The following is a 26,822-nucleotide window of genomic DNA, read 5'->3' as shown; positions in this document are numbered from 1 at the left end:
TCAACATCATTTAACATGCAGAGTTCTGGACTGGAGATTGGCACTCAGTAGTTTCAGGGTGTAGCCCAGGACTGAACTCTGATAAGTTACCCAAAATAACTCTAATGTAGGTGTCCTCCCTAGAAAAGCCCACTTAAAAAAAAATACTATCATAAAAGGAAGTTTATTCACTTACTGATTTGTCCTGAAGTGTTGAGGACAGACTGGAGAAGACAGAGGGACATCAGCTTTTGGGGCCTCCTCCCAGATGCTGCCCAAGGGCCCTCTGAACCCCATCTCTGTATTCCATTCTTCATGCTAGCTGCCCCCTTAATCCCCATTTACAACCCTTTCCCTTTCCTTTTGTGGCAGCCAGGCTTTCATCTCTGCATGTTGTCCTGAAGGAGGCCAGGGCTGGGTTCTGTGGGGAGAAGTGCTCCTCCCCCCCCCCCCCCGTGTCATCAATGAGCTGCTGAAGATCTTTAACTCTGAATAAACACAGTCTCTGGGCAAGGAGCAGCACCACAGATGCTGATCTCAAAGCTTTCCTTCCTTTCCAGTGTTTGACAGACTTGAGCACACAGCAAGCAGGTGGGAGCAATAGTGAGCAGGGGGCAGCAACAGTGAGCAGGGGGCAGTAACAGTGAGCAGGGGGCAATAACGGTGAGCAGGGGACAGCAATAGTGAACGGTGCTCTCCGTTGTTCTGTTGTAATCTTTGGTACTGGAACTCCTGGCCATTGGTGGCAGCGGGTTACCACTCTCAGTCCTGGGCCTGAGATCCTTCTGATTCTGGACATCTCTCTGGAGCCTTTCTGGAGACTGGGACCTGCAGGTTCTCTTCTCTGGCGCCTGACAGCCCTTTATCCTTTTATAACCTGTCTGCTCTCTCCTGTCAACCCACTACTTTGTTCATGGTGTATGAACGACCATCTGATGCCTTCAAGGTCTTAGCTGTCTACAGAGAAGGAGCTGTGCACATGCCCACACAATTGATCCATAGTGCCTTCAGAACCAAGCCAAAGCTGCTTCAACTCTGGTGGATGCTTGCTTAGCTGTAAAACTACACCCACTGACACTGTTTCTGTCTTCTTTTTACCAACTCAGCACACACTAAAGCAGGGAAGGCAAGAGCATTCCAGGCCCCAGTGTTGCAGCATAGGAAGGCACTTGGCAGCAGACTCCCCAACTGAATCTAAGCAGCCTGGGTCACAGACTACAAGAGTGGGGAAGTGCTTACATCCATCACACCCCTTTGTTTTGTTAGACCCCCAGAAAACTCAGGTATCCGGGGTCCCAGGCCACGACCGAGGTCACCCCAAACACCAGGCAGATTTGAGAGCTTGCTGCAAACTGCATGAGGCTTTATTGTGTTTTTTTTTTTTTTTTATGAGCTAACCCCATGTTAGCTTGGGTCTTTCACCCACCCGCCATGGCGGATGGCTAGCAAAGACAGCTCCAACCGCTGCAGAGAGAGATCTTGTAGGGCAGCCTAAGGGGAGTGTCTAGGGGTACGCAGAGGCTCATGATTGGTGTGCCTCCAGGCTTGGAGGGCTTGCCCTGTGTTGATTGGCCAACTGGTTGTTATGGCCCATAGGCCCTCCCAGGGTGGTTGCTATGCTCTGTGCGCCATTGCTGTGCGCTTGTCTGTAAAGTACATCCAGGGTCGTAAAAGCATAGCGCCACCAGCTAACATCTGATTGGTTCCTTGTCACGAGGCAGGCATCTGACTTTCTAGTGTCTAGGACAAGGTCAGACAAGCACGTGTTCTGGCTGCCAAAAGGGGAACTGGTCCCTTCAGTTTGACCTGTTGCAGCTGTTGGTTTAGAACCAATCACGGTTGTGGAGGCTTGTGTTTTGGATCAATCATGGACTTGTTGGATTGTCTGCCCCCCTCATGTATATTGTGCCCCCCCCATTATAGTAGTCCCTTTACCAGAGGAAGTGCTCCCCCTCTGGCCAAGGTGGAAATGGTTCAGGAGGCTTAGCCCTCTGTGGATATTCAAGATCACTGGTGCCAGCAAGCTAGCAAGGATAGTCCAGTTGGCTGTAAAACCTATAGCCTGTTTGTTTCAAACTGTTCCATCCATGTCTCTGCTTCCTTATAGAAAAAGAGTTTCAGAAGGAGTGCTTGTTGACAATAATTAACAGCAGTTTTAACAGTTGTAAACAATACCTAACACATGCCCAGAACCTAGTGAAATGTTAGTTGCCCTCATCTGTCTCACAAGAAGTCAGTTAACTAAATGACCAGCAAAGAGTGTGGGACAAGAGCTGGCAGCCAGGATGAAGGGGCAGTGCAGCTATACTTGTAAGGAGGAAGCTGGCCATTCAGGTTCAGCTGGCCATGCACTGCCCCTCCAAATGTAGGGAGCAAGCTAGCCTTATGCCACCACCCCCACCGGGCTGCAGCTCTCTGCACACACTGGGATTTATTCTCCTCTTGCTGCTCTAGCCATTACTCCCACCTGCTCTCTCTGGCATGTCTTTGGTTCCTGGGGCCCTCATTGGCTTCCCCCACTCCATCCATGTTGCCTTCAAGAGGATTTATAGCCTCTACTGCTGTCAGTAACCTTGTCTGAGGGCCTGCTTCTGCTTAGTAAGTACCAGGGAGCTGCCAGCCCCTTCTCTAGACACAGAAAAAAAATGGTCTGGGAAATTTGCAGCAGTGTGTGTTTGTGGGTGTTTCAGAGTGTGAGAACACTGTAGAAGTATGCGAGTGTACATGGGGTGATCATAGGAAGCCAAATATACAAATGGCAATATCTGATCATATGTGCAAAAGCACTTGGCTCTGGACCTGCGACAGCCCAGCAAACCTTCTTGTCTCCAGTAGCCATTTCAGAAGACAGCCTGCTGTAAAGCAACACTGCAGGAAGGTCACTGTCTGACAGAGACAGATATTTATTCCACTGTCTGATTCTGGAGAAGCCAAGGGCAGACTGTCCACCAGTGGCGGAAAACAACAGCCTCAACTTCCTGTAGCCTGAACTTTCATGGAGCCTGCCTGTAGCCTCTCACTTGATTCCCTGGGATGCTTCCTCAGCTCCGGCCTGCCTCAAGGTTTCTGCCAAAGAGAGTAGCCAGCTCCCTTGCTAGGATGAGCTTGGAATTAATTGGCCACTGTTTGTTCTTGTTTGCTCTATTCCATGGTGTGCAGGAATGTGTGTGGAAGGAGAGCTTTGAGTGCATTTATGAGGATGTGAGGGGGGAGTGTGTACAAGCATGGGTACACCTGTGTGTGGTGTGTGCACCACTGTGTCTGTGCATGAGTGTGTGAGGTAGTACTGCACCTGTATAACACCACATGAAGTGTGTGTGTGTGTGTGTGTGTGTGTGTGTGTGTGTGTGCGTGCATGTTGGCATGGGTATGTTGGCAAGAACACAGTTTGGGCAGAAGGGAATGAATTATGGACACAAAGCTGGCATTCACATTGAGAGCTTCATGCTTCTCCATTGAGTCCTTGGGCTTCCTCAGCCTCTGTGGTCCATGGAGTTGAAGTGCGGACACAGACAGAAAGCAATGGTAGTGTCAGGGAGTCACTTCTGTAGAGTGAACGGATGGCTGGAAAAGCCATACTCTCAGGGAAAGGGAGTCAGCAGCCTTAGAGTCAAAGCTAGAAACTGGCTCACGTCTGTGACCCCCTTGAGCCTGTGAGGGGTCAGGGCATGTCCTGGACACCCCTGATCCTTTTCTCCTTGCTGTTCCACAGCCATCTACAGGCACCTGTGGGCCTGCCAGTCACAAAGACCAGTGCCTCAGGGTGAGGACTGAGGCCCTGATTTCTTGCTGAGAGTGTACCAGAATTTAATCTGAGGCCCTAGCAGGCACTTTCTAAAATTAATGGTTGGTGAAATGAGAACAACCAGAGGTAAATAGCCCTTTTCCTGCCACACAGTCCCTGGTGATTTTAGCTGCAGTGGGTGAGTCTCTGGGGTGTTACCACTTTCCGATCAATAATGGTAATTTTCTTTCCCTAAGAGCCACTGCATCATGATAAGGGTCTTAGTGAGCACAGAGGTCAAAAGAAAATGATACGCTGTGCAGGGGGGCTCTGCAGTCTTGCCGTCTGTTGCCCATCATTCTAACAGAGTGACTCTCACCGCTCAGAACTGACACAGAGCCGGCTTGTGGACACTAAACTGTGTGCCCATGCCTGGGGTTCGTTGGGAGATCTGACTGGAAGGAATTGAGCCTCTCCCTTGTCAAATGTGTGCCTCAGCCCAAGAGCCAAAGCTGTGTTTAAGAGGAGGATGACAATGACAAAATGAAGCTCAGAACTCCCAGGTCCCAGGCCTTCTCTTTTGCAGGTGTGTGTCACAGCTGAATTAAAACTCACTCCCACAGGAATAACTGCCACCTGTACTCTGTACCACAGTGTCTTGGAGCCTGGGGCCCAGTGACTCTCTGCAAGAGTGTGATGAATAGCTCCCACTCTGCTGCTTTCTGATACGTCATCCAGTTCTGAACACATCTATTTTCTTTTGCATTGTTCCCAAAGGCAAGAGTGTAGTGTATCAAGAGTGGCTCGTCACTTTAAGACTTTCAGATGCATTCTGTAAGTCTGCAAACACACTGGTTATCATGTGAATCGCCACTATTTATGCAGACAAGAACTGAGGTCAACACTGGAAAGCAGTGGGCCAAAGAACAAGTTCATGGCTGTGTCAGGGACTGAGGAAGCCTGGTCAGTTGGTATGCTTACATCTAGCGGCTCACCTGGGATGGGATGGGGAGAGTGGCATTCCTCTTTAGAGGAGTCTGAGGCTGGCCTCTTCTTTGCTTCCCTGCTTCTAGGCACCACAACAAATGCAATAGGTAACTAGTTATTAATGTACATAGATGCTAATCCAACCAAGGGAAGGGCTCCAAAGCAATCTAGCCACCCCGGTATGCAAAAGACCCTCCTTCCTTCATTGTTTCTACTGGGTAGGATTTCTAGCCTTATCTTACTCCTATTCAATCCTGTTTTTCTGGTTAACAGCCCTGTAGAAACGAATTGTCATGTAAAAGAAAGGTCAGGAGGTACAGGTCTGCTTCCCACCTGCGAGTACAGTCTCCCTTGCAAAGATTTCTCCCAGGGAAGGAAGGTGCAGTATTTTTGGTAGGTCCAAATAGGGGGTCTGGGAAGCAGGCACTGGAGGGCTGACGCAGAGGAATGAGCCTGGCTGGTTGGGGAGCAATGGACTGGCAGTTTTCTGCTGCCTGAACAGTCGGCGCTGTCCATCTCAACAGTCACTAAGCGTGTGACGTTTAAATTTAAAATTAAGTTTACTTAATGTAAAAGTTCACTAAACACGAGCCTCAGTCCAGTGCACAGCAGACAATGTGGCTAATGGCTGTTACCAGACAGCGCCGATTTGAGAAAATATCATCAGCACCGAGTTCAGGGCAGTGCTATCCAAGGCTCTGGACAGCTCCAGAGATCCGCTAGAGAGGCGTGCAAACTTGCCAAGTCAGAAGAGGTTTGTGGTCCAGGCCCCCTCCTGATACTGAATGACACCTGAGCAACGGACTCAGTTTCTCAGCGACAGAAAGGTAGAGGCCCAGGCTCCCGAAGGCTAGGGAGGTGCTAACTGAATCAGTGCTGGGCGAGCAGCTCCTCTGTTGCAACCCTTGCCAGTCTGACAGGCTCCTGCAGAGTTACATCACTTCCTAAAAATCAGGCAAACACCTCTCCTTCAAGTGAGCACCGACCCAAAGGAGCAGGAAACAGGAAATGTGCGCGTCGGAGGGAGGCCGGGGCTCCGCAGCATCCTGAGCGAGGGCGAGCCAGCTGAGATGACCGCCCTGTGCATTGCCCTGGTCTTGGCCCTGGGGCTCGCGTTCGGTCACTCCGACCAGGGTAAGCGACCTCCAGCTGGGAACAAGGATAGAAACCTGTAGGTGCCCGCGGCTATGGGACTTTTTCGGGGAGGGTCCCACCTAGAAAACCCAGTCCTTTCGGTGAGACTTAAAAGCGAAGAAAACTAAAACTGTCTTTAGAAGGGCAGGGCTGGAGGTCTTGCTTTCATCGCAGCCTCTTGCTTGTTCTAAACCCCCGGCTATCTTTGCCTTTTATGATCCCTGTAATTAATCAGCTTTACTGGGCATATTAAGAAAACCATAAACTTTTTGGCAGTTCATGGAAAAGAATGTTCCAGTCTGCTAAAAGACAGAAGTAATGATTTCACTTTAATAGTTGAGAACTCTGCCAATTGCAAAAACTTCTTGGGGAGAAACAAACAAACAACTAGAGTATGGAACTATACTCTTGGAAAAAGATTTAAAAGGGAAATGAGATACCAGGCATCCATTCAGCAGCTCTAACATCCAGATAATTCTTTGATTTGGTTTTCTTTGGTCTTGGTACCATGGGGATGTTTTCTTTGCACCCATTGTTACTAATGAACATTTGCTTTAAAGGCTAATATGATTACAGGCAATCGAGGTATTGGGAGAAACAGTACTACATCTCAATATGTGAGACTGAGCAGCTGTTGACTGGCTCTCTTGGCAGTTGCTACAACAGGCAAACACTCTCTCAGTTGCCACTGAAGGTTCTGTTGACTTGCCCTTTGTAGATGCACTTGCGGTCCATGGTTTCTGGGGATGGGTAGAAAATGCCTGCTTCTAGGGAAGGGCTGTATCTAAAGCAGAAGGAAAATGTGCCATTGTTATTTAGATAGGATGGTGACATCAGGCACTGATGACACAGAAACCACAGCTTCCACGCCTCTACCAGCCTCTCAGGCTCTCTTGCAGGGCACTCTCTCCGTGGTGTGAGCAAGTGTCTGAAGTAACATGTGGGGGTGTGTGTTACTTTCAAAGTGAGATGGGAAGTGCATCCTTGTTTTGTGCACTGGGCTTTGGAGCTGGGAGGAAGTGGAAGGAGCCATGAGCACATGCAGAAAAAAATCCTCTTTCATTTATCTTTGACTTTCCTAAGCTCTGTCAGAGCTTAGCATACACTAGGAACTCAGTAATTGTTAACAAATATTAAAGCCATCCCTGAAATGGCTGTGAGGCTGATCTTCAACAGTCACAGAGCCCTGAAAGCAGGTGGTACAGAGGGAAGTCAGAAGCTAGAGGTGAAACATGGTTGCAGTGCTTTGTGCAGAGAGCGTCTCCATAAGCCACCATGCTGCTTGGGCCCTGCCTGTATCCCCAGTGTCTAAAAGATGTAAAAACACCACTGGCAGAAAGCTGCATACTAAAGGCTGGGTGCTTGAACTTTAGTTAAGGGAAAGGCTATTCCACACTAAAGCTTAGATTTTAAAGCAATCAGTGCATATCCTTTTGAACCAGTGGTGCTTAAGAATATGAGTTAGATTACAGTTTTTTTATGCCTTTAGTTATTAAAAAATAAAGTGTCTGGGGATGTTTAGTAGAAAAGTCTCATCTCCTGAACAGTGCCGCCCTCTCTACTGCAAGCATCTTCTGAGATCTACCCCAAACGAAGCCTTTATGACAACAAATAAGCAAGACTATATAGTACTTCCAGCTGCAGGAGGCTAACCTCATTCTCTGTGTGTCAGCTTGTCTTTGATGGACAGCCTGGTTCAGAACTGAGAACCATCTCAAGTGAAATTATCCCCTGGGAAACAAGCAGGAGGCAAGTAGGAAAACAGCTTTCTTTGGATTTTGACCAAATCAATGAGCATAGTTGAGACGAACTCTGAACAGCACATCTCAGCCAGCGTGGGGTCTTCAGCAAGCTGGAATGGAGGTCTGTGTATAGGAAGACCAAGTTTTGTGGTCCCTGCATATTAGTAACAGAATGGTATTTGTTTGCCTTGGCCAAGACCTGTCCACAGGAAAAGGAATGGCGAGAGTTGGTTTTTAATGTGGGCTGCTGTAAGGGAAGTAGAGCTGAAGAAGATGCAGAGTGAGCAGAGAAGCTGGGGACTAGCAGAGTTAAGAGCAGAAGAACAGAATGCAAAAAAAAAGCCACCAGATGAGAGGCTTTGGGGTGTGGGAATGTCCCCTGCACAGCTGAGAACTGACTCCAGAGAGGCAGTGGTCTTGGGGATCCAAAACTACAACAAATCAAAAGAGAAGAGAGAAGAAGGAGAAGAGTACAGAAGAAAAGACAAATACGATATTGGTGGTGCATGCCTGTGATCCTAGCATGGGGGTGGGGTGGGGGCTCAGAAGGACTGGAGTCAGTGCTTAATTGGGCCATATAGAGACCCAGCCTCAACAACAATAGCAACAAAAACAACAGCAAACCAAACCAAACAACAGGGGATGGGACTAAAAAGTGTCTACAGTTCCAAAGTTCAGGAAACTGTGAGAGGGAGGGCCTTTTGGGATGGGTTCAATTCTGTGAAGACACAACGTGCCCTGTGCTTGCCCAGCCTGCCACAGTTTGCACCACCCTCACTCAAACACTGCCCACGATGTGGAGAAACAGGAACTATGCAGGGCAGTCTGCAGCTTAACCCGCCCACTGAGCTTTTGGTTTTAGTGATCATGATTTGCATTTCTAGAAAGTCTAACATATAAATGTTTTTTTTTAATTTTTTATTTAAGCATGGTTATTTATCCATCCTATTCACTTTATGTTTGCTATTATCTACTGGATGGTTTTCTTCTAATACTTGTATAGACTGACTCTTGCTGCTTGCTGGACTGTTGGCTTCCCAGTCATGAGGGAAGTCTTGAGGGCACTGAGGGCAGAGCCTGGCTTGCAGGGAATGGCTCACCTATTATTTAGTGCCAGATTCTCTCCATCAACCCCTAACTCCTGGAAAGTACAGCATCCTCCTCTATACTACACACTAGGAATGAGGCCAGGGCTGGGTTGAGTTTATAGGAAGTTATGACTGGACCTTGGGCTTCACCTCAGCCATGGGGCAGGCAGACAGTAGGACTCAGTCTCTGACTATTGCATGGAGAGGGAGTCAACACCTCTGGAAAGATGTAAGCCATCAAAGCAGAACCAAGAGTGTGAGGCCAGTCAGTAACCAGTAGTAACTATAGGGTCGGGGAGGTGACCAGTGAGAAAGGTAAAGACGACTAAACCAGACTGAAGATCTGAGGAGGCCTGGCTTCCACAGGGTTGGGGTTGTCCCAGCTGACACTGAGTGTGGAGTATTGTTATCCACCAGACATAACCTTTAGGTCATGGCCCAGTGTTGTAGCTTTAACTTTGGAAACAGTTATTGGAAAAGTATTCCTTAAAAGCATTGTGTGGTCTCTTATATCTCTGGAGCCCAAGTCTTTGAGGCAATCCTGATAACTAGATAGGCTCTGGGTTTTCATTTCCTCTATAATCTTGTTTGTTTAGGGGTTTTAAAGCTGTTCTGTTTTGTGAAATAGGGTCTGCCTCTGTAACTCAGGTTAGCTCAAAATCACAGTCCTCTGACCTCCGTTTTCTTAGTGCTGGGATTACCAGTGATGCCACCCTCTCCAGAGATGATTCCCTTAGATTTTTTTTATAAATTTAAAGGCAACTTCTCTTGTTTCATCTGGTATTTCTAGCTGTTGCCCATTGGGAACATTTTCTTAAATGGATCAGGTTGCTGGAGAGGGGAGTTTTTCTGTGCAGCATCCTGGAGGGTAGTTTGGAAATGTTCTCACCCTGTCATCCCAAGGGCTTATTCCAGATCACTCAAGAATGGGCAGCCAACAATGTTGACTGTGCCATTTGTAAGTCTAGGGGAGAAAAAGAAAATCTAATGTCCATCCACAGAAGAAGGGGGAATAGAAATTTGCAGTTTTAGAATGAGGGCCATAGAGAGAGCTTGATGAACCTGAGCTACTAGTATCAAGCTGGATCAGTCTTGAAATAACGCTGGCCAGAAACAAGAGATTAATATGCATGAGGTCAACAGTTCCAGATTTTTGGGAGCCGAAGCAAGGAGATTGCTTGAACCATGAAATCTGAGACCAGCACAGACCCTTAACTCAATATTATTATCCAAAGAATCATCGTGTTTACCTCAAGTTCCTAAAGTGCCCCAAACTATGCTATGCATGACTTAGATAGAGCCATAGGTGGGTGAATTCACACTATGTAGTATGGGTACACACTAATTTTTAAGTGCTTACTTTTGAGAGTAAGGGATAGAAATTATATCAAGTATAGCCATGCCTCTTACTGAGCTTTCTGTCAGTGTAATAAAATATCTGAGGAAGGGCTAGGGATATAGCCTAGCACACATGAGGCCCTAGGTTCAAACCTCATACCAACCAACTGATCAGTAAACAAAAAGAGACAAAAACCAAAACAAACAAATGAACATAAACAAAGTAAATTATCTGAAGATATGAATTTCTAAGGAAGAAAGATTTACATTAGGTCATGGTTTGAGTCCATGGTCAGTTGGCCCATGTTGCCTTTGGGCCTGTGGTGAGGAGGTACATGATGGTAAAGGGTCTGTGGTTTAGAAAACTGCTCATGGTCAGACAGTTGAGAAGCAGAGATGGGGAGGGGACTGGGTCCCAGGATCTCCTTCAAGGCCATACCTCCAGTGACCTAATACAGGTTCCATCACCAGGTAATAGTGCCACAACCTGGCAGTCAAGCCTTCAATACATGAGATTTGCAGAGTCATGCTAGAGTCATACTATAACAATATCTGTAGCTCTGTTTGCTTCAGGTGAAAAGGATAACAAAGGGCTGGAAAGACAGCTCAGAAGTTAAGACCTCTTTTCTTTGTTTGTTTTGGTTTTTTGAGATAGGGTTTCTCTGTGTAGTTCTGGCTGTACTGGAACTCCCTCTATAGATCAGGCTGGCCTTAAACTCAGAGATCCACAAGCCTCTGCCTCCTGAGTTGCTGGGATTAAAGGCATGTGCCACTAAGCCCTGCTAGAGCTCTCACTGTTCTTGTAGAGGATTAGAATTTGGGTCCCAACACTCAATACATGCATGTGTGAAGGTCAAAGGTCATTGTTGAGAGTCTTTCTCTATCACTCCTTGCTTTATCTTTTGAGACAGGATCTCCAGCTGAACCTGGAGCTTGCCATTTTGGTTAGACTGGCTCACTATTAAGTCCCTAGGGTCCACCTGTGTCCACCCCCTGCCCCCCAGTGCTGAGGTTATGGACATACATCCCTCCATGCAAGGCTCTTACACAGCTGATGGAAATCCAAACTCAGGTCTTCATGCTTGCGCAGCTCCATGCTTGCACAGCTCCATGCTTGCACAGCTCCATGCTTGCACAGCTCCATGCTTGCACAGCAAGCAGTTCACCATGGAGCCATGTCACCAGCCCTGAGATTATTGATTTAGTGTTAGCTATCTTACTGAGATGAGATCTTGCTGGGTGGCCAAGGTTGGCCTCAACTAACAATCCTCCTGCCTCAAATTCCCAATTGTTGAGATTATAATAGGTATGTAGTACCAAATCTGGCTAAGATTTAGGCTATAGTTAACATTTTGGCATAGAATTAGGAAATTGGATAAACTAATTGAGCACATGCTTACAACATATATGCACATACACCTAACAATCCCAATTCATCTAATGAGTGAGAGTTTCCATTCTGCATCTTCAACTCCGAACAGCTATTACCTCCTCCACCACTAAGTTGGATAGAACAAGCCTTTGTACTCATCTTCTTCTTGAAGTGGAAGGAACTTTAGACCCAGACAATTTGTATGAACATTTTTAGAAAGGACAGTGGTTACCAGCATTTCAAGGGGAAACTTATGCAAGAACCAAACTGGGGAATAAGTTCCAGAGACATTAGCCTTCAATCTAGTGAAAGTTGGTTTGAAAACTTGAAATAAAGTGTATGGAACATAAAATAAATGAGAAAGTCTGCCTCGGTTGGTAAAGACAACACAGAAATAATGCCTGCAAAATGAAGGGGAGTAGGAGAAGAGAAGGGCCTCCAGGGATGGTGTCTGTCTTTTGTCTCATTTGCTTTTGAGACAGGCTGTCTTGTACCACAGGCAGGCCTCCAGCTCACTGTATAGCAAAGGATAACTTTGAACTCTCGATTCTCCACCCCCCCACCTTCTTAGTGCTGGTTTTACAGGTATGCTCCAGCATGTTCAGTTTTATACACTGCTGGGCTGGAACCAGGGCTTCATTCGTGCCAGGAAAGCCTTCTGCTAAGCTTCGCCCCCACCTCTGCTCTGCTTCTTTTCTTTAAAACAGAAGCAATAGATCTCTCTTGGTTTTAGAATTTCTCTGTTTCATATGAATTAGCCCCATCTTCCTTATTCCTGCTTCTTCACCCCATTGTGAGTTTCAGAAATCAGATTCAAGTGGTTGCCGAGTTTTGCCCCAGGGGTAAGAGAGACAGGGTGCTTTACTATAACATCCACGTGTAATGGCCATGTGCTCTCTCCCCTGGTGCAGAGGCATTGCTGTTTCATTGGATACTCTGTATTCTATGGGTTCCATAACTTTTATTAAGTGACAGTAGTCACTCAGTATGTTTGCCCTGACTCATGTCCTTGAAGTTGTAATCAGAATACATAGTCAGTTGAGGGGATGCAGGGCAGAGGTATGGGAAGCCACTGTCTAATGTGGAGACCTGATCAAGCACACAGGAGACCCACAGTACTCCAATGCCTTATTCTGTCTCTCTCAACCCTGGGGCACAAAAGTACTAAACCTAACCTTTCATCACAGGGACTTGGGACTTTGCATTAAGCATTTGTCACCTCATGTTTTGTGTTTTCAGTTCAGGTACCTTTTTGAAAGAAAACCACTCGAAGGCTGTGTTCCTCTGTGATGAGAGGCACACCCCATGCTTCCAAGAGAAAAGTCATTAGGGTGAGGAAGGTATCCAGCTTGGTAGCCAGGAAATGGGGGAGACTAATGATGCCACCCCAGACCCACCTACCCTCCCTCTGTTGCAATGCTGTCCATGGAACCTAGTGCCTTGTGCGTGCTTCAAGCTCTCTACCTCGGAGTAACAGTCCCAGTCCTGTGGACCTATTTGACATTTCCTTCAGTCATTCAGTCAGTAAACAACTATTTATACCAGACTTGCAGGTGCCAGGAGAGTACCAGACAGCAAAAGAGCAGACCATAGAGAAATGGGTAGCGGAAATAATTTCAGATAATAATAATTGTTTTTTAAAGACAGGGCTTCTCTGTGTATCCCTGGCTGTTCTGAAACTCACTCTCTAAACTAGCCTGGCCTTGAACTCAGAGATCCTCCTGCCTCTGCCTCTTGAGTGCTGGGATTAAAGGTATGGTGCCACTACCACCTGGCATGGATAATAACTTGGTGCCACTTTGTGGACAGTGAACTGAGAAAGGGCAGGGCACTTTGGGCACAGTCTGAGGTCCGTGAGCAAAGCTGCCCAATGGTGCTATCCTTCTCCTTGGCACTAGCTTCTCTGTGTATCACAGACAGTCAATTCTCCATAACCAGACTGGTTCCCAGTATCTTTGGTATGGCCATTTGTTCCTATTTTATTCCTGGCCACCTTATAATCAGGTTGCACAAATACTGAACAATTATTTTTTAAGTGATCAATAGAAAACACAAACAACCACTTAACAGTGTATACACCTATTCACTTTGTTCTTAAGGTTCCTTTCTACATATGTTCCCCAACTCACTTAAATGGATCGGTCTGTCATCATGAGTAGTGGTGAATGTCCACTCATTCATGATTTAGCCCAGCAAGCATATTTACTAGAGTTATCTAGGAAGATTTTAAGAAATACTGTTGGGACCAGGGCAGTGGAGTATGTGTGTCACAGGAGCAAGGCCCTAGGGTTGATTCTGAGACACATACCCTGTTACCTAGGTTACATCTTTAGATAGCATCAAATAACTGGTGAAGCTGAGAAACAGTTGCTGTTGGAGATGACTAATCATTATTTACCACAAAACAAAATTGTTTCGGCAACAACCTCCAGACCAGTGAACTGTCTTGGGATCTAACTCAAGCCCACTACATGGGAATACTGGAAGCACTACGTGGTAACACTGGGAGACATTCCCAGCAGTCTATGCTTCATGAACCTTCCCATACAGTCCCAGTGACAATAGGCGTCAACCACCATGCCCTGGCATCAGCAGACCTCTTTGGGAGATGCAGGTTCTAAACCCAAGCACACCTCCCAGACTTACTCAGAAAAGGGAGCACTCGGTGCTTGTCTTGTTCCTCTTCTAACATACCCTGGCCAGCATCTCCCAGGAGCTCAGCCTTCATTGATAACCTTAAGCTATTGGGGTCTGCTGATAGATTGGGTAATAGGTTTCCAAGTTTTGAGTTTTGATTCTTGTCAAGTTTGCTGAATGAAGTTAGAACAAGAGTGAGTTGAGGTAGCCCAAGGGAAGGCTAGAAGTCAGAGACCTTAGAGGTTGGTCTCAACTTTGGCTACATCCCTGTAGCATCAAAGCCTCTGCCCCAGCCTCTGATATAGATACTATGGGTCGAGGTGAGAGCTGAGTATCCAGCTTTTAAGTACCCCAGAGGGGCAGATGTGCAGCTGAGGCAGAACTGCCAGAGGTGCCCTTTGATTTTAAACTTTGGTGTTCAAGAGAGAATCTCACATAACCAGGGATGACCTTGAACTTGTAATCCTCCTGCCTCTACCTCCAAAGAGCTGGGATTGTAGGCATGCTTAGTTTCTCCTGATCTAAAGTTTCACCCAGGGATTCATGCCTGCTAAGCAAGTACTCTGCCAACTGAGCTACAGTCCTACTCCCCCCTTGGTTTTCTTTTCTTTTTTCATTTCTACTTCTAACACAAATTGAGCTTTTTGCTCCATGCAGATGTCAGGGGTGACATGTAAGTGGAAGTCTTGGGTCTAGTTTCTTGAGCATCCTCAAATTAACACAAGTTGTCAGTTACCCCAGAGCAGGAAAGAGAGCGTGGGGTGCCAGGTGGGCACTGTTCCATTTCATTGCCCGAGTTATAAGTACCTAAATCATTTGAGCACACACTCTTCACCATCAACAAAAGCAAGAAAGGGGCATCTGACTGAGGGCATCTCCTGCTATCCTGAGTTAGGAAACATTCTCTTATCATTGCTTTATTTCACAGGACATCCAAAGTGTGGTGTTCTCTTGGTTGGTACAAAATACACTCCCATTTGGAAACCAGTAAGGGTTGGGTGTAAGTCAGTGGTGGAGCATATGTTCACATGCACAGGACCCCCAGCACCCCAGAACTAAACAGTCTTCATTCCCCAGCTCTCAGCACCAACTAGACACCACAGCAGCAACCACAAAACCTAGATCTTGATTACACATTTGTTCCACTTTCAAAAAAAGAGGAAGTTAACTGGCTTGCTTCACCAAGAAGCAAAGTCATTTCCACTTAGTGACCATCAGAATGGTGCCAAAGGCGTACATGTGGCTCAGCTGCTGGAACTCCCAGATATCATCTCATTTCTTACCCCACTCAAGATTTCCCCCAGGGCCCTCACAGATGTCTGAGTCCCAGATGTGTTGGTATGAAAACTGTCAACAAACATTTGTAAGAGGGCCTGCATGACTACCTGGCAACTTGGGGCTTAACAGTCAGATGAAGAAATGTAGCTTCCCTTCATCCTCAAGTGACCGACGGCTCCTGTCACCTTTCAGTGAGCACAGAGAGAAAGAGAAATGATGAAACAAAGAAGCCTTGGGAAGTTTGTGATGGGGTCATTTGAGATAACGGTGACTAGGCCACCCAGGTCACTCAGGAAGCTCTTGTTAGACCTGCAGACAGGTGACAGGCACAAGTGACCCCCACAGGGCCTACTGTACTTCCCACAGTACCTTCAGGATTTCTTCGGCTGGCCTCCTGCTTGCTGACACCTCTTTCCACACCCACCCTGTACTCACCTCACCCCCAGCTTTGCCAGTTTTATCCCCACCCCTATCACTCGTGTCCTGAACAATATCCAAATTTAGACTATAAACAAGGAAGTTGTAACAGGTAGACGTGGGGGACAGCTAAAAAGCAAACAAGGAAAGAAGATGAGCAGGACCGAAGGGGATATCAAATATACCACCCTGGTGTGTGTGTGTGTGTGTGTGTGTGTGTGTGTGTGTGTGTGTTCCGGGGCCCAGAAAGCACTTCACACATCACACTTACTGTTTCACCTGCCTTCAGGGAATGCCTTCTGGTACTTTCAGGGACCAGGTCCCTTGGTTATGAGCATGGAGAGGGGAAGTCCTGGGTGCAAAGGGTGTCTGAGGCCCAAAGGAGAAAAGCTGTAATCCCTGGGGAGCTTAGGTGGTGCCCACAGCTAGACTCACTTCCTGAGGAGTGTGCTGGACCATATTACTTACTGTCTAATATGTCACTGACATTCACAAAGCACAGGAAGTGTTCCTTAGAAAAGACTAGAGTTCATGGGGCTGGATGCATAGAGGCCAAGTAGTGGCTTAGGGTTCCCCCGTGTCCACTGGGCTAAAAGCTGCTTTAACTCAGTGGCTGTGGGAGAAAAACAAAAAAGAAAACTGTAATCCTTTGGGGTAAAGCCCCACAGCTGCCTTCTGCTGGCTCCACCCACATCATTTTGTCACCTCTGACTTTAACTCTGAGTTCCACCTTGATATTCTTGCTTCCGGTTTCCTCTAATTCTTACTCCTAGTGCCCGGTGGTCCGCTCCTGGCTACAACTGCTCTGGTCTTCCAGCTCCCCTTTCCACGGCATTGACTCCTCTTCCCACAAACTCCAGGGTCCAATGCCCAGTGCTTTCAGCATTTTTCCTTCTGACCTCAGACTCGCTGTATGGCTAGCCCCGCCCTACCCAGGTTCTGAGCCAGGCTTGTCTCAGGGAGTTGAGATCAACCATCAAGGGTCGAGCAATGGAGCCCCCTTATCCTATGCCGGACACTGTCTCCCATGCCCTCTTCTCTTCGAGGTACACTGAACTCTCACTCATGTGACATCTGAAGAATCAACAGGGATGTTATTGCAGTGAGGTTGGAAATGCAAAAGAAACAACTAGTTTCCATCGATAAGAGCTGGTGATGACACAAACAAATAACAGGGAGGAAAACGTGGCTGTCTGTAGACACTCATGGAATCATCTTCAAGTGAAACTTCTTAGAGTGGAGGAAACTGTCGGGGCCTAGAGAGATGGCTCAGGGGCTAAGCGCACATGCTACTGTTACAGAGGACCTAGGTTCAGTTCCTAGCACCCACTTTCTTATTTATTTTGATTGTTTTTTTTTCGAGGCAGGGTTTCTCTGTGTAGCCCCAGCTGTTCTGGGAACTTGCTCTGTAGACCAGGCTGGCTTTGTCTCTGCCTTCCAAGTGCTGGGATTGAAAGCATGCACCACCACTGGGCTGCACCCATTTCCAAAAAGAAAAGCAAGCAAACAAAACAAATCCCTTGTGCATCTTTCGAATGTAGCCCAAGTGACAGGACTGCACCCCAGGGAAAGCCATTCTCACCTATTCATCAGCAAAGCATGGACAGTGAAGTTTAAAAGGTCAAATTAGATGACATGGGGTGGGTGGGGTAGGTGGGCTATGTGTCTGTGGGAGTGGGGTTTATTCTAGAACCTAGCACACAGTAAGTCTTCCTTCAGCCCATTTACTGTTATTTATTTGGGGGGTGGGGCAAGTGCTGTTCATGAGGTTAAGCCTGGCTAGCATAGGGGGAGAGATAGGGGATGTTGTCAAAGGAGTCTCGAAAATGAAGGCCTGCAGAATAAAGCAGAGAGAGAGAGAGAGAGAGAGAGAGAGAGAGAGAGAGAGAGAGAGAGAGCATTTATGCTCTGGGGCATAGTTTAGTGGTATAGTACTTGCTTAGCATGCAAGTGTCCCTGGGTTCCACAAAATTAATTTAAAAAGCAGAGAAAGAACAGAGGCAGAAAGAACTCTCAGCTCTCATTTACTTAAATAGACACTGGAGAGCCTGACAGAAAACATGTTTGAGTCTATGGGGTGTGCTGTAGTGAAAGCCTTCAGTCCCTTTAAACTCCACAGTGTCACCAATGGCCACCTGCCTGGTCTTGAAAAATAGAGTACATAGCCCAAGGTCACATAGGACATTTCTTTCCCTTTTTCTTCCTTCCATTGCTCTGTTGTCAGAAGCCTCTAGTTACTCTTACTGGCCTGTATCCTTCCCTATTTTCTCTTTTCTGGGGTCATGGGTCCAGTAGGGAGGAGGACAGTGAGTCTTCTATCAGGAACTTGGTCCTTGGACTCCCCGTGGAGAGAAGCTTCAGTGATGCTGTACTTTTAGTCAGAGCTGCCTGGTGCATCCGGAGCGAGGAGAACCCAGCAATGCTTGGCTTCCTCAGAACCATTTCCTCATCTTCCCTTGTGCCAGAAAGCCACCACCTATTCTAGGTTGAGGGACAAGAACCCAGGGTCCACTCTCTTGCTCCCTGCCTGATAGCCAAACCCCATGATTGTCAGCTTCATACCTCTCCACAGAGGGATAATGCATTACCAGGTTAAAATCTCAGGTTCCACCATGAGTCTGTGGAGATACAGGTCTTCCCTTCCTCATGATCTTGAGCATGTTGTGTGAACTCTGTCCCAGTATCTATCTGCAAACATAGAGGCGATAAAATGGAATGATACAGGTAAAGGCTTTTTTAAAAAAATTTTTTTTTTCTGGTTCTTCAAGACAGGGTTTCTTTGTGTAGGCCTGGCTGCCCTGGAACTGACTTTGTAGACCATGCTGGCCTCAAACTCACAGAGATCCCTCTGCCTCTGCTTCCTAAGCACTGGGATTAAAGGCGTGTGCCACCACTGCCAGGCAAGACTTGGCTCTTAATAAATCCTCAAGAAGCAGGAGGGTAGTGGCACATGCCTGCAACCCCAATACTCTAGAAGCTGAGGCAAGGGATCCTGAGTTGGAGGTAAGTGTGGGCTATATAGCAAGACCTTCTATAAACAAACAAACAAACAAATAAGTAAATAAGAAAAATTAGCCTGAAATAGGTGATGGCACCTACAGCTGCAGTAGGGGTAGGCAAAGGAAAGGAAAGCAGGCCTGGAAGAATAACTCAGTAGTGGAGCATGTTCATGCTGCTGAGTGTGGTACCCAGAGAAGACGGGGTGGAGGGGAGAGAATATGAATACCTCTGATTTGCTTCTTTTCATCCGAGGGCACTAACCTCATCCTGGGGGGGGGGGTCCCATCTCCTGATATCATCACATTGGAGATTAGGGATCAATATAGGCATTGGAGGGAGATCCACAAGTAGTCCATAACTGTTAGTAAACAGTTATTTTTGTTGTTGGAATGTGAATTAGAGGAATTCACTGTCATACAATTACAAAGGAAGATAAACTATTGAATGGCTCTGCACTGTCCAGCGTGGTCATCCAGAGTGCAGCTTAAAGCCACTGACCTCTCCCTGGGCATCACATCTTTCTCCTTAGAAGGAATTTTCACCTACTTATGTGTCTTCTGCATGTAATATTTTCCTTTGTTGGACCAGGGTGAGTATGAGATAGCCTCAAACCAAACAAAGTCCCTCTGTTGTGGAATTATTAATTTAAGATGTGTTACATTAGGTTTAAGCTGTGGAACACTTGATTAGTGATGCAAAGATGCGCTGCATTCCTTTACATTGCCTTTGTTTATCTCTGTGGAGCTGTGTTACTTTGTCTGCTTAAAACACCTGATTTGTCTAATAAAGAGCTGAACAGCCAATAGCAAGGCAAGAGAGGGATAGGTGGGGCTGTCAGGTTGAGAGAAAAATAGGAGAAAAGGAGAAGATAAAGAGGGAAAAGCAAGAAAAGGAGGAAAGAAGGATGCCAGGGGCCAGCCACACAGCCAGCCACTAAGTAAGAAGGAACGAAAAGATATACAGAAATAGAGAACAGTAAAAGCCCAAAGGCTAAAGGTAGATGGAATAATTTAAGTCAAGAAAAGCTGGCTGGAAACAAGTCAAGCTAAGGCCAAGCATTCATAAGTGAGAGTAAGTCTCTGTGTATTTATTTAGGGGATGGGTGGTGGGCCCCCAAAGAGTAAAAAAAGCAAAACTACATTCCTCCACCCACATCACTTTCTCATTCTGTGATGGGTTTTTAAATGGCACTCAAGGTCAGGCAGGGTAATCTTTTTTATACTTTGAAATAGGGAAAGGTCCACTGTAGTAATAATTTTTCATGTTGCTATGACAAAAACAACTTAAGGAAAGAACAGTTTATTTTGGGTCACAGGCCAAGGACTCAGTCCATCCCAGCAGGGAAGGACTTGTGACAGAAAAGGGAAGCAGCTGGTGATACTGGGTCCACAGTCAGAACAGAGAGGAATTGAATACTCGAATTCACCTTTTTACTCACCTGGAACCCAGGGCACGGACAGGTGCCATCCACAGTGAGGGTGGGTCTTCCCATCTCAGTTAACGTCATCTAGAAACTCACAGACACGTCCATTGTTTGGTTCCAGATCCTGTCAGCTGGGCAACTGATGTTAACTATACACCCCACCAGGGCATTTTCCTAAACAAATATAAACAGTACGTTTTCTTATTTTCCAAAAGATTGTCTTGAGAATCTTATTTCACAAGTGAGATAGTCATCATGTTTTTATTTAAAATCGAGGAGGATTCTGTCAGACACTCTAAAGGGCAGACTGAGTGCTGTGTATAATGTAAGACACAACACCAAAGCCTATGTCATCCCCAAAATCAAAGAATACCTTTCCATGGATAAGTGCCCTTTATTTAAAAATTAAGGCAGAATGTATTCCTCTATCTAGCTACTGTTTCTCTTACTGTCCGTCTGTCTGTCTGTCCATCCATCCATCCATCCATCCTTCTGTGGTGCTAGAAATTGAATCCAGGCTTTATGTTTGGAAGACATGTACTCTTTTTATACCAAGTTGTACCTCCAGGACCATTTATTTACATCTAAATGTGTGGCTTTTTTATGGCATGTACTTCACACCCTGTAAGTGTACATTTAAATTTACTCAGAAACTGTTTGACAATATCCTGATACCCTATGGCTTGGCAAATAGTTCATGAGGTGACAAAGTCTCTAATGTCCTGTATGTGTGTCCAAGTGCCTGGTTGAGGCTAGACTGTCTGTGTTTATGGGAAATTTACCTCCAGCTTTGGCCCCATGTTCAATACACTCCCAGCTTGAGCTTCATTTAAGTCAAATCAATTCTCCATGTCACACTGAATGGAAATGCTAAGTACAGTGGATCAAGTTCACCACCAAATGCATCTAGGGTATATTTAAACTCACAGAAACTATGACATGCCAGCCTCATCTCCATGGTAATCTCAATTTTGTTCATGTTCAGGCAATGATGAGGAGTTAGAACACTCAGGATACAGCACCACCACGGAAGAGGAAAAGGTAGAAGAAGAGACAACAAGTGCTTTGGCTGTAGTGACCACAGAAGCATTAACCACAGATACAAATTCTACATATACCACTGGGCCCCAAAGCCCAATGGAGTTTGTGTTAATGGTGGTGGTCCCACTGGCTGCGCTGGTCATTCTTTTATCCGTGGTTCTCCTTGCAATCTACCTTAAAAGCAAGAGACCTAAACAAGGTAGGTAATTCGTGTGTTACTGTCTTCAGACAATTACTTTACACCTTAACAAGCTGCCAGAAACAAAATGTGTTTTTCTTTTATGCAGAGCCTTCTAGCCAAGGATCTCAAAGTGTCTTGCAGACATGTGAGTATCTGCTTGGTGTGGGGGGTAAAGTAGTAACTGATGGGCGATAAATCTCACTGAAGTTTTCAAGAAGTTGATCACGCCGTATTCTGTATTGCCTTTTTTTGTTGTTGTTTTTTAAGTTTTCAGTCTACATTGAAATTACAATCTACTGCTGTTCTTGGAGCATGTTTGAGACTGGGTGTTGGAGAACCTTAGTCACTAGAACAATTTGACATTTCACTTTGTGGGAGGAAAGGGCCAGGCAGGTGAGGTGTGAGTCAGATTGCAGTTAAGGATAAATAGTTGAAGAGTTCATCACTCTCCCCTGAAAAGGGGGTCTTTGGCCCACATTTCTACAATGGGCATTACTTTCCCCACCCCACACCCCAGTTTGACCTTGAAAAGAACAGAAAGAAACATTCGTCTTGTTCCCACTGAGGCTGCACATCTATATGGAAATTGTCAACTGGCTAAATATGACTACTGAAACCAAGATAGGAAAAGCCCAGTCACAGGTGCGCTCTTGAAGTATAGTGAAGAATGAAGGGAACACTAGACTAAAATTTAGGGGTGCTCTGGGTACCAAGCTAGTAAGCTATAACAGGCTTCAGTTTTTGTTTGTTTTAAATTACATTCGTGTGTGTGTGTGTGTGTGTGTGTGTGTGTGTGTGTGTGTGTGTGTGTGTAAACCTGCACACACATTGGTACACAGGTGGAAGTCAGAGGACAGTTTGCAGGAATTGGCTCTCGCCTTCCACCACTTAGCTCTTAGGGATCAAACTCAGGTTGCCAGGCTTGGCAGCCGGCATCTTCACCTACTAAACCAGCTGACTGACCCAGGCTTCAGTTTTTAAATTGAACCCTTTAAAAGTCATTTCAAACTTCACTTAAAGGATAGGAGCTTCTCAAGTAAGACGCATAGTTAGGCTCACATAGAAAATGCATTCTGTGTCCTCCAGGCCTTCTGACAGGGCACCTTGATTTCTTTGCTCTCTATCCCACGCCAGGACAGCCATTAAGCTCTGGGCAGGTGCTGTAATGACTATGCACAGCCAAGAGATGAGGTAAATGAGCTGGGGAGGAAGAACTACCCTCTTCTCTCACAGAAGGAACTGGTGAGATAGACAGAGGAGGAAGAGGAAACCCAATGCCCACCGCTTGAGATTTCAGAGTAACCTAGCAACCGTGGTCTTGTGGAAGCACCTTTATAGCCAAAGCAAGACCCAGTGTTGCTGCCCGGACCACCCCTCTGCCCCCCCTTCTTCTTGTTGCCCAGGCTGGGCTTGAACTCCTCCACTCAAGCAGCCCTCCTGAGTCAGTCTCTAAAGTAGCTCTGGGCTACAGGCATGTAACACTGCACCTGGCTCTCTCCTTTCCTCCTTTTTTTTTTTTTTTTTTTTTTTTTTTTTTAACCTGAGAGGAAGTGGGAGTTCCCTGTGAACCCTCAATACCCAGGGGAGTGCAGGGTGGGGCTCAGGAACTCCAGTCTCACTGAAGCTCTTAGACTTTAGAGCTCTTCTAACTCTGGTGTTCAAGTCTTTCAGTTCCACAGGTATTTGCATGTGAGGAGCAATCCCACCCACAGTCTAGGCCCCAGCATCCTCCAAGCATCCCACACTCGGTGGCCGCTGTCCAGGTTCAGAGCTTGACCTGACTTCCGGGATGCCAGAGGCCCGGTGAATACACCACTCCTTTTGTCTGGACTTTCTTCGTGTCTCCTTGGCAAACTGCCACCTCTTCTGTCAATGCCCAGTTCTTAGGTTTTATGAAGTTTGAACAATCCCTCCTTGGGCAGAATTCATCCCCCCCCCTTGTGCTGTTTCAGCACTCCATCCACACTTCCTGTTCACAGGCTTCCTACTGGCCTCATGAGAGCACTTGTAGTTTGTTTTCTGCTCTGTTTTGATTTGGTCTGTTATCTTATTGAAGTCCAGAAGAACCACGAACTTGTCTTCACCTCTTGTTTGACAGACACTGTGGCATCGAGGTGAGAGACTGCTTGGCTATTTAGCTCTGTGGATTCTCTGAATGGCTTCCTCACCTGTAAAGTTGGTTAATTCAACACTAGAGTTGTGAGAATTAGGTGAAGTTATGTCATTTAAGAATGCCTAGATTAGTAAATGCTAACTATCTACTTACTAAAGACATTTTTATGTGTATGTGTCTGCGTGAGTTTATGTGCATCAGGTTTATACAGGTGTCTCAGAAGCCAAAAGAGGCCATCAAATCCCCTGGAATTGGAGTTACAAGACTGTTGTGAGCCATCTTGTGGGTGCTGAACCCTATCTTCTGCAAGGGCAATAAATGCTCTTAACTGCTGAGCCGTTCTTCCAGCCCTTCTCTTAATGTTATTATTATTATTATTATCATTATTATCACCATTATTATTATCATAGCAGCATAATCCTCAGTCTGTTGTATGTTTGCTGCTTGCTATATACTGTCAAATGAATGAATGGATGGATGAATAAAGGTCAAGAGCCTCTTTAGAAAATTTTACATCCTTAGAAGTGTAAAGAAAATTGCAAAACTGGGTGATGAGGCAAACCTGTCATCCTAGCATTCAGGAACTGAGGCAGGAGGATGTTGAGTTCCAGGGTAGTCTGGACTTTACAAAACAAGACTCTGTCCCAACAACAAAGCACAGATTTGCCCATTATCCCTACTACAGATCAGCTCGTTGTCTTTAGTTTAAATATGCCTCACTTTAAGAAAATATTACATAGAAAACTACAAATTCTGAAACAATAGATTTCAGAAAGTTTTTACACGTGCGTATGGATATGTGTGTGTGTGCATGTTCATTGATGTGCCGCTTCATGCACGTGTGTGGAGGGCTGGCTGGAGGGTCTGCTTCAGAAACACCATCTACCTCCTTTGAGACAGTGGCCTGCATTGGCTAATAGGGTTAGCCTGGCTGGCCAGCACACCCCTGGGATCCTGTTGACTCCACCTCCCAGGGCTGGGTAGCAAGCACGGGCCCTGATGCCCAGAACTTGTCCCCACGTCCTGAGGATTGAACTCAAGTTCTCATGTTTGTGAGGCAAGTTCCTTCCTGACTGAGCTGTCTCCTCTGCCCCAGAGAAGTTTTTGATGGAGACCTTTATTTGATACTTTTCTATACTAACCACTATTTTTATGTAAGTACAAATTCCCTTTTCTCCAATTAAAGGCTGAAAGGTTAAATGCCTCTTATGTAGCCTATTCATTTGCATTTAGCATAATTTAAGTTCAAAGAATATTTAAATAAATGAAATTCCACGTTAAATACATGGGCTTTCAGAAAAAATAAAACTGTCTCTCGTGTGCGCATGCACACACACACATCACAGTGTTCAGATGACAGTTGGGTAGGCTTGTTGCTATCACAGTGTCAGCTGTCCAGTCTTTGTTGTTCAGGTGACAGATTTCTACTGTTTTTTCAGCCTGGTATGTCAAGTGACTTCTCAGGCCCAGTTTTCCTGATGTAGCTTAATAGAGCCAATTGCAGCTACAGTCTCAACTTACTTTGATAAACGTATACAGTGGCACCCTTTCTACTCTTAATAAGTTATTTATCACTGTGTGCCTTGTGGGTACTTCTGGACAGGTGGTGTCATTCCCAGGGCCACAGTCGTCCTCTACCTCAAACCAGAGGCAAATTCTACTTGCAAAATGTCATCTCTGAGGGAAAAAGATCTTCACTGTTTTAGACAGTCTAGAGTAAGCTAGGGTGGGCATGCCTTTTCTCTGAGTTGTCTTGATGTGCTGGGCGTCTCTCAAAGAACTGCTTTGAAGCATGGGCAGGAAGTCTTCACTTAGAACAGGCCTCAGCCACCCGATGCCTGGCTCTGCACAGTGAGTCTCCTGCTCAGCCAGGAAACCAGGTGGCCAGAGCCCTCCGTAGTTCCTCCCCTCAGCCACTGTGCCAGCAATCCCACCGTCCACAGAAAGAAGAGGAGCTGGAGAGGGTCTCATCAAGATATGTGATTGTAAAGGAGAAAGGCAAGGTGGGGCAGGGGTGGGGGGGACTATGACATGGCAGGATGGAAAGGGACAAAATGGAACCCAATGGGGCTAGGTGCACTGAGTCGGTGGCTGTTAATAAAGAGATGTAGGCCATGTGGAGTGGAGCAGGCAGGACCTGATTGCTGAGGACAAGTAATTGGTCTCCTCCCTGGCTTAATGCTGTGCTCTTGTACTCTCTCCCAGATGTGTTTCTGTTGCCATGGTGGCTGGGGCAGAGGTAATGGCCCTGGAGCGGGGAAGATGAGGCCACAGAAGGCTTTTTGCTCTTTTAATACTGATTACAGAGCCTCTCATTTGGTGTATCTGGAGCACTTTGGTAATGGATTTTTAAACTTTTCCATCATCTGCATGTGGGTCAGCTCCTGCTCACCTCCAAGCCTGTGGGGGTCCAGATTAGGGAAAGAAATCTGTGCTCGCAGCAGGCTGTGGAGCCCCTTGCTCTCTGAGAAATTAGTGGGAAAGTTAGTAAGCAGGGAAAGGGGGCTTGGTCAGGAGTGGAGGGTGATGGGGCAAGGGGTTCTCTACAGGGTTCAGTCCCCAAGCACTGCAGAAACCAGGGGTGGTGATGCATGCTTATAATGCCTGTGCAAGAGGATCAGAAATTCAAGGCCACCCTCAACTATATAGCAAGTTTGAGGCCAGCCTGGACTAAGTGCGACCATGTCTCAAACAATGTCTTAAACAACAAAACTGTAGGCACAAAGTGTAAGATGAAGCTATCCTACCCCCACCTAAGTTTTGAAAAGTCAAGCATCGCAGGAGGCTTCAGATTGTATTCAGTGTGTGTGTGTGTTTGGGGTGCAGGGAGACAGCACCACGGTGCCTTCAAGGCAAGCAGTGTAGTGATGGCATGAAACCTGCATCTTACCAGCTCTCCTAGATTAGCCATGCCACTGAAGCTTGCCAACCAGCAGGACATAGCAGCTTGTGCCACGCTGAGCTCAGTTGCAGGTGCCTGCTGGCTGTGTTTCCTCACTGATGACTGTACTTCTGCAGGCTAGACACCAGGTGGCCTCTGACTGTCAGGGGTCAGGAGCATCTGACTATCTTGGGACCTCAACAAAGGTTTGCTTTCCAAAGCATCTGTCTCCTTTGCCGTGCACCCACTTGCCATCACTGATTCCTTTCTCAGGGGATGTCGGTCTCCCTGCCAAACTAAACACAGTTTGCTTGGGCCAAGCAGCAGGCTATGATTCTTGCCACCTGTTCATCTGGAGTCAAATGATGCCTGACTCTCACCCCAATCAGCAGCCATCAAAGACAAGCTGGTTGGAAGTCCCACTATTATAATAATGACAGGTCCAAAAGATCAGACATGAATTTAACTCCATTGCTAGACAACTGAG

General features: G+C 46.4%; 1 protein-coding gene across 1 annotated transcript in view; it reads left to right on the top strand.

The window, feature by feature from the left end:
• Positions 1-26,822, top strand: part of Tmem154 (transmembrane protein 154) — a 39,719-nt gene that overhangs the window by 7,034 nt on the left and 5,863 nt on the right. The window contains exons 2-6 of the mRNA XM_035451334.1: positions 3,692-3,742; positions 4,071-4,140; positions 5,666-5,824; positions 21,105-21,359; positions 21,448-21,486. Coding sequence (XP_035307225.1) covers positions 3,692-3,742; positions 4,071-4,140; positions 5,666-5,824; positions 21,105-21,359; positions 21,448-21,486 — 574 coding nt within the window. The remainder of the gene's footprint in view (positions 1-3,691; positions 3,743-4,070; positions 4,141-5,665; positions 5,825-21,104; positions 21,360-21,447; positions 21,487-26,822) is intronic.

Source organism: Cricetulus griseus (genome assembly GCF_003668045.3).
Source record: "Cricetulus griseus strain 17A/GY chromosome 1 unlocalized genomic scaffold, alternate assembly CriGri-PICRH-1.0 chr1_0, whole genome shotgun sequence".
NCBI classification, from domain to species: domain Eukaryota; kingdom Metazoa; phylum Chordata; class Mammalia; order Rodentia; family Cricetidae; genus Cricetulus; species Cricetulus griseus.
This window is presented reverse-complemented; position numbering and strand designations above follow the sequence as displayed.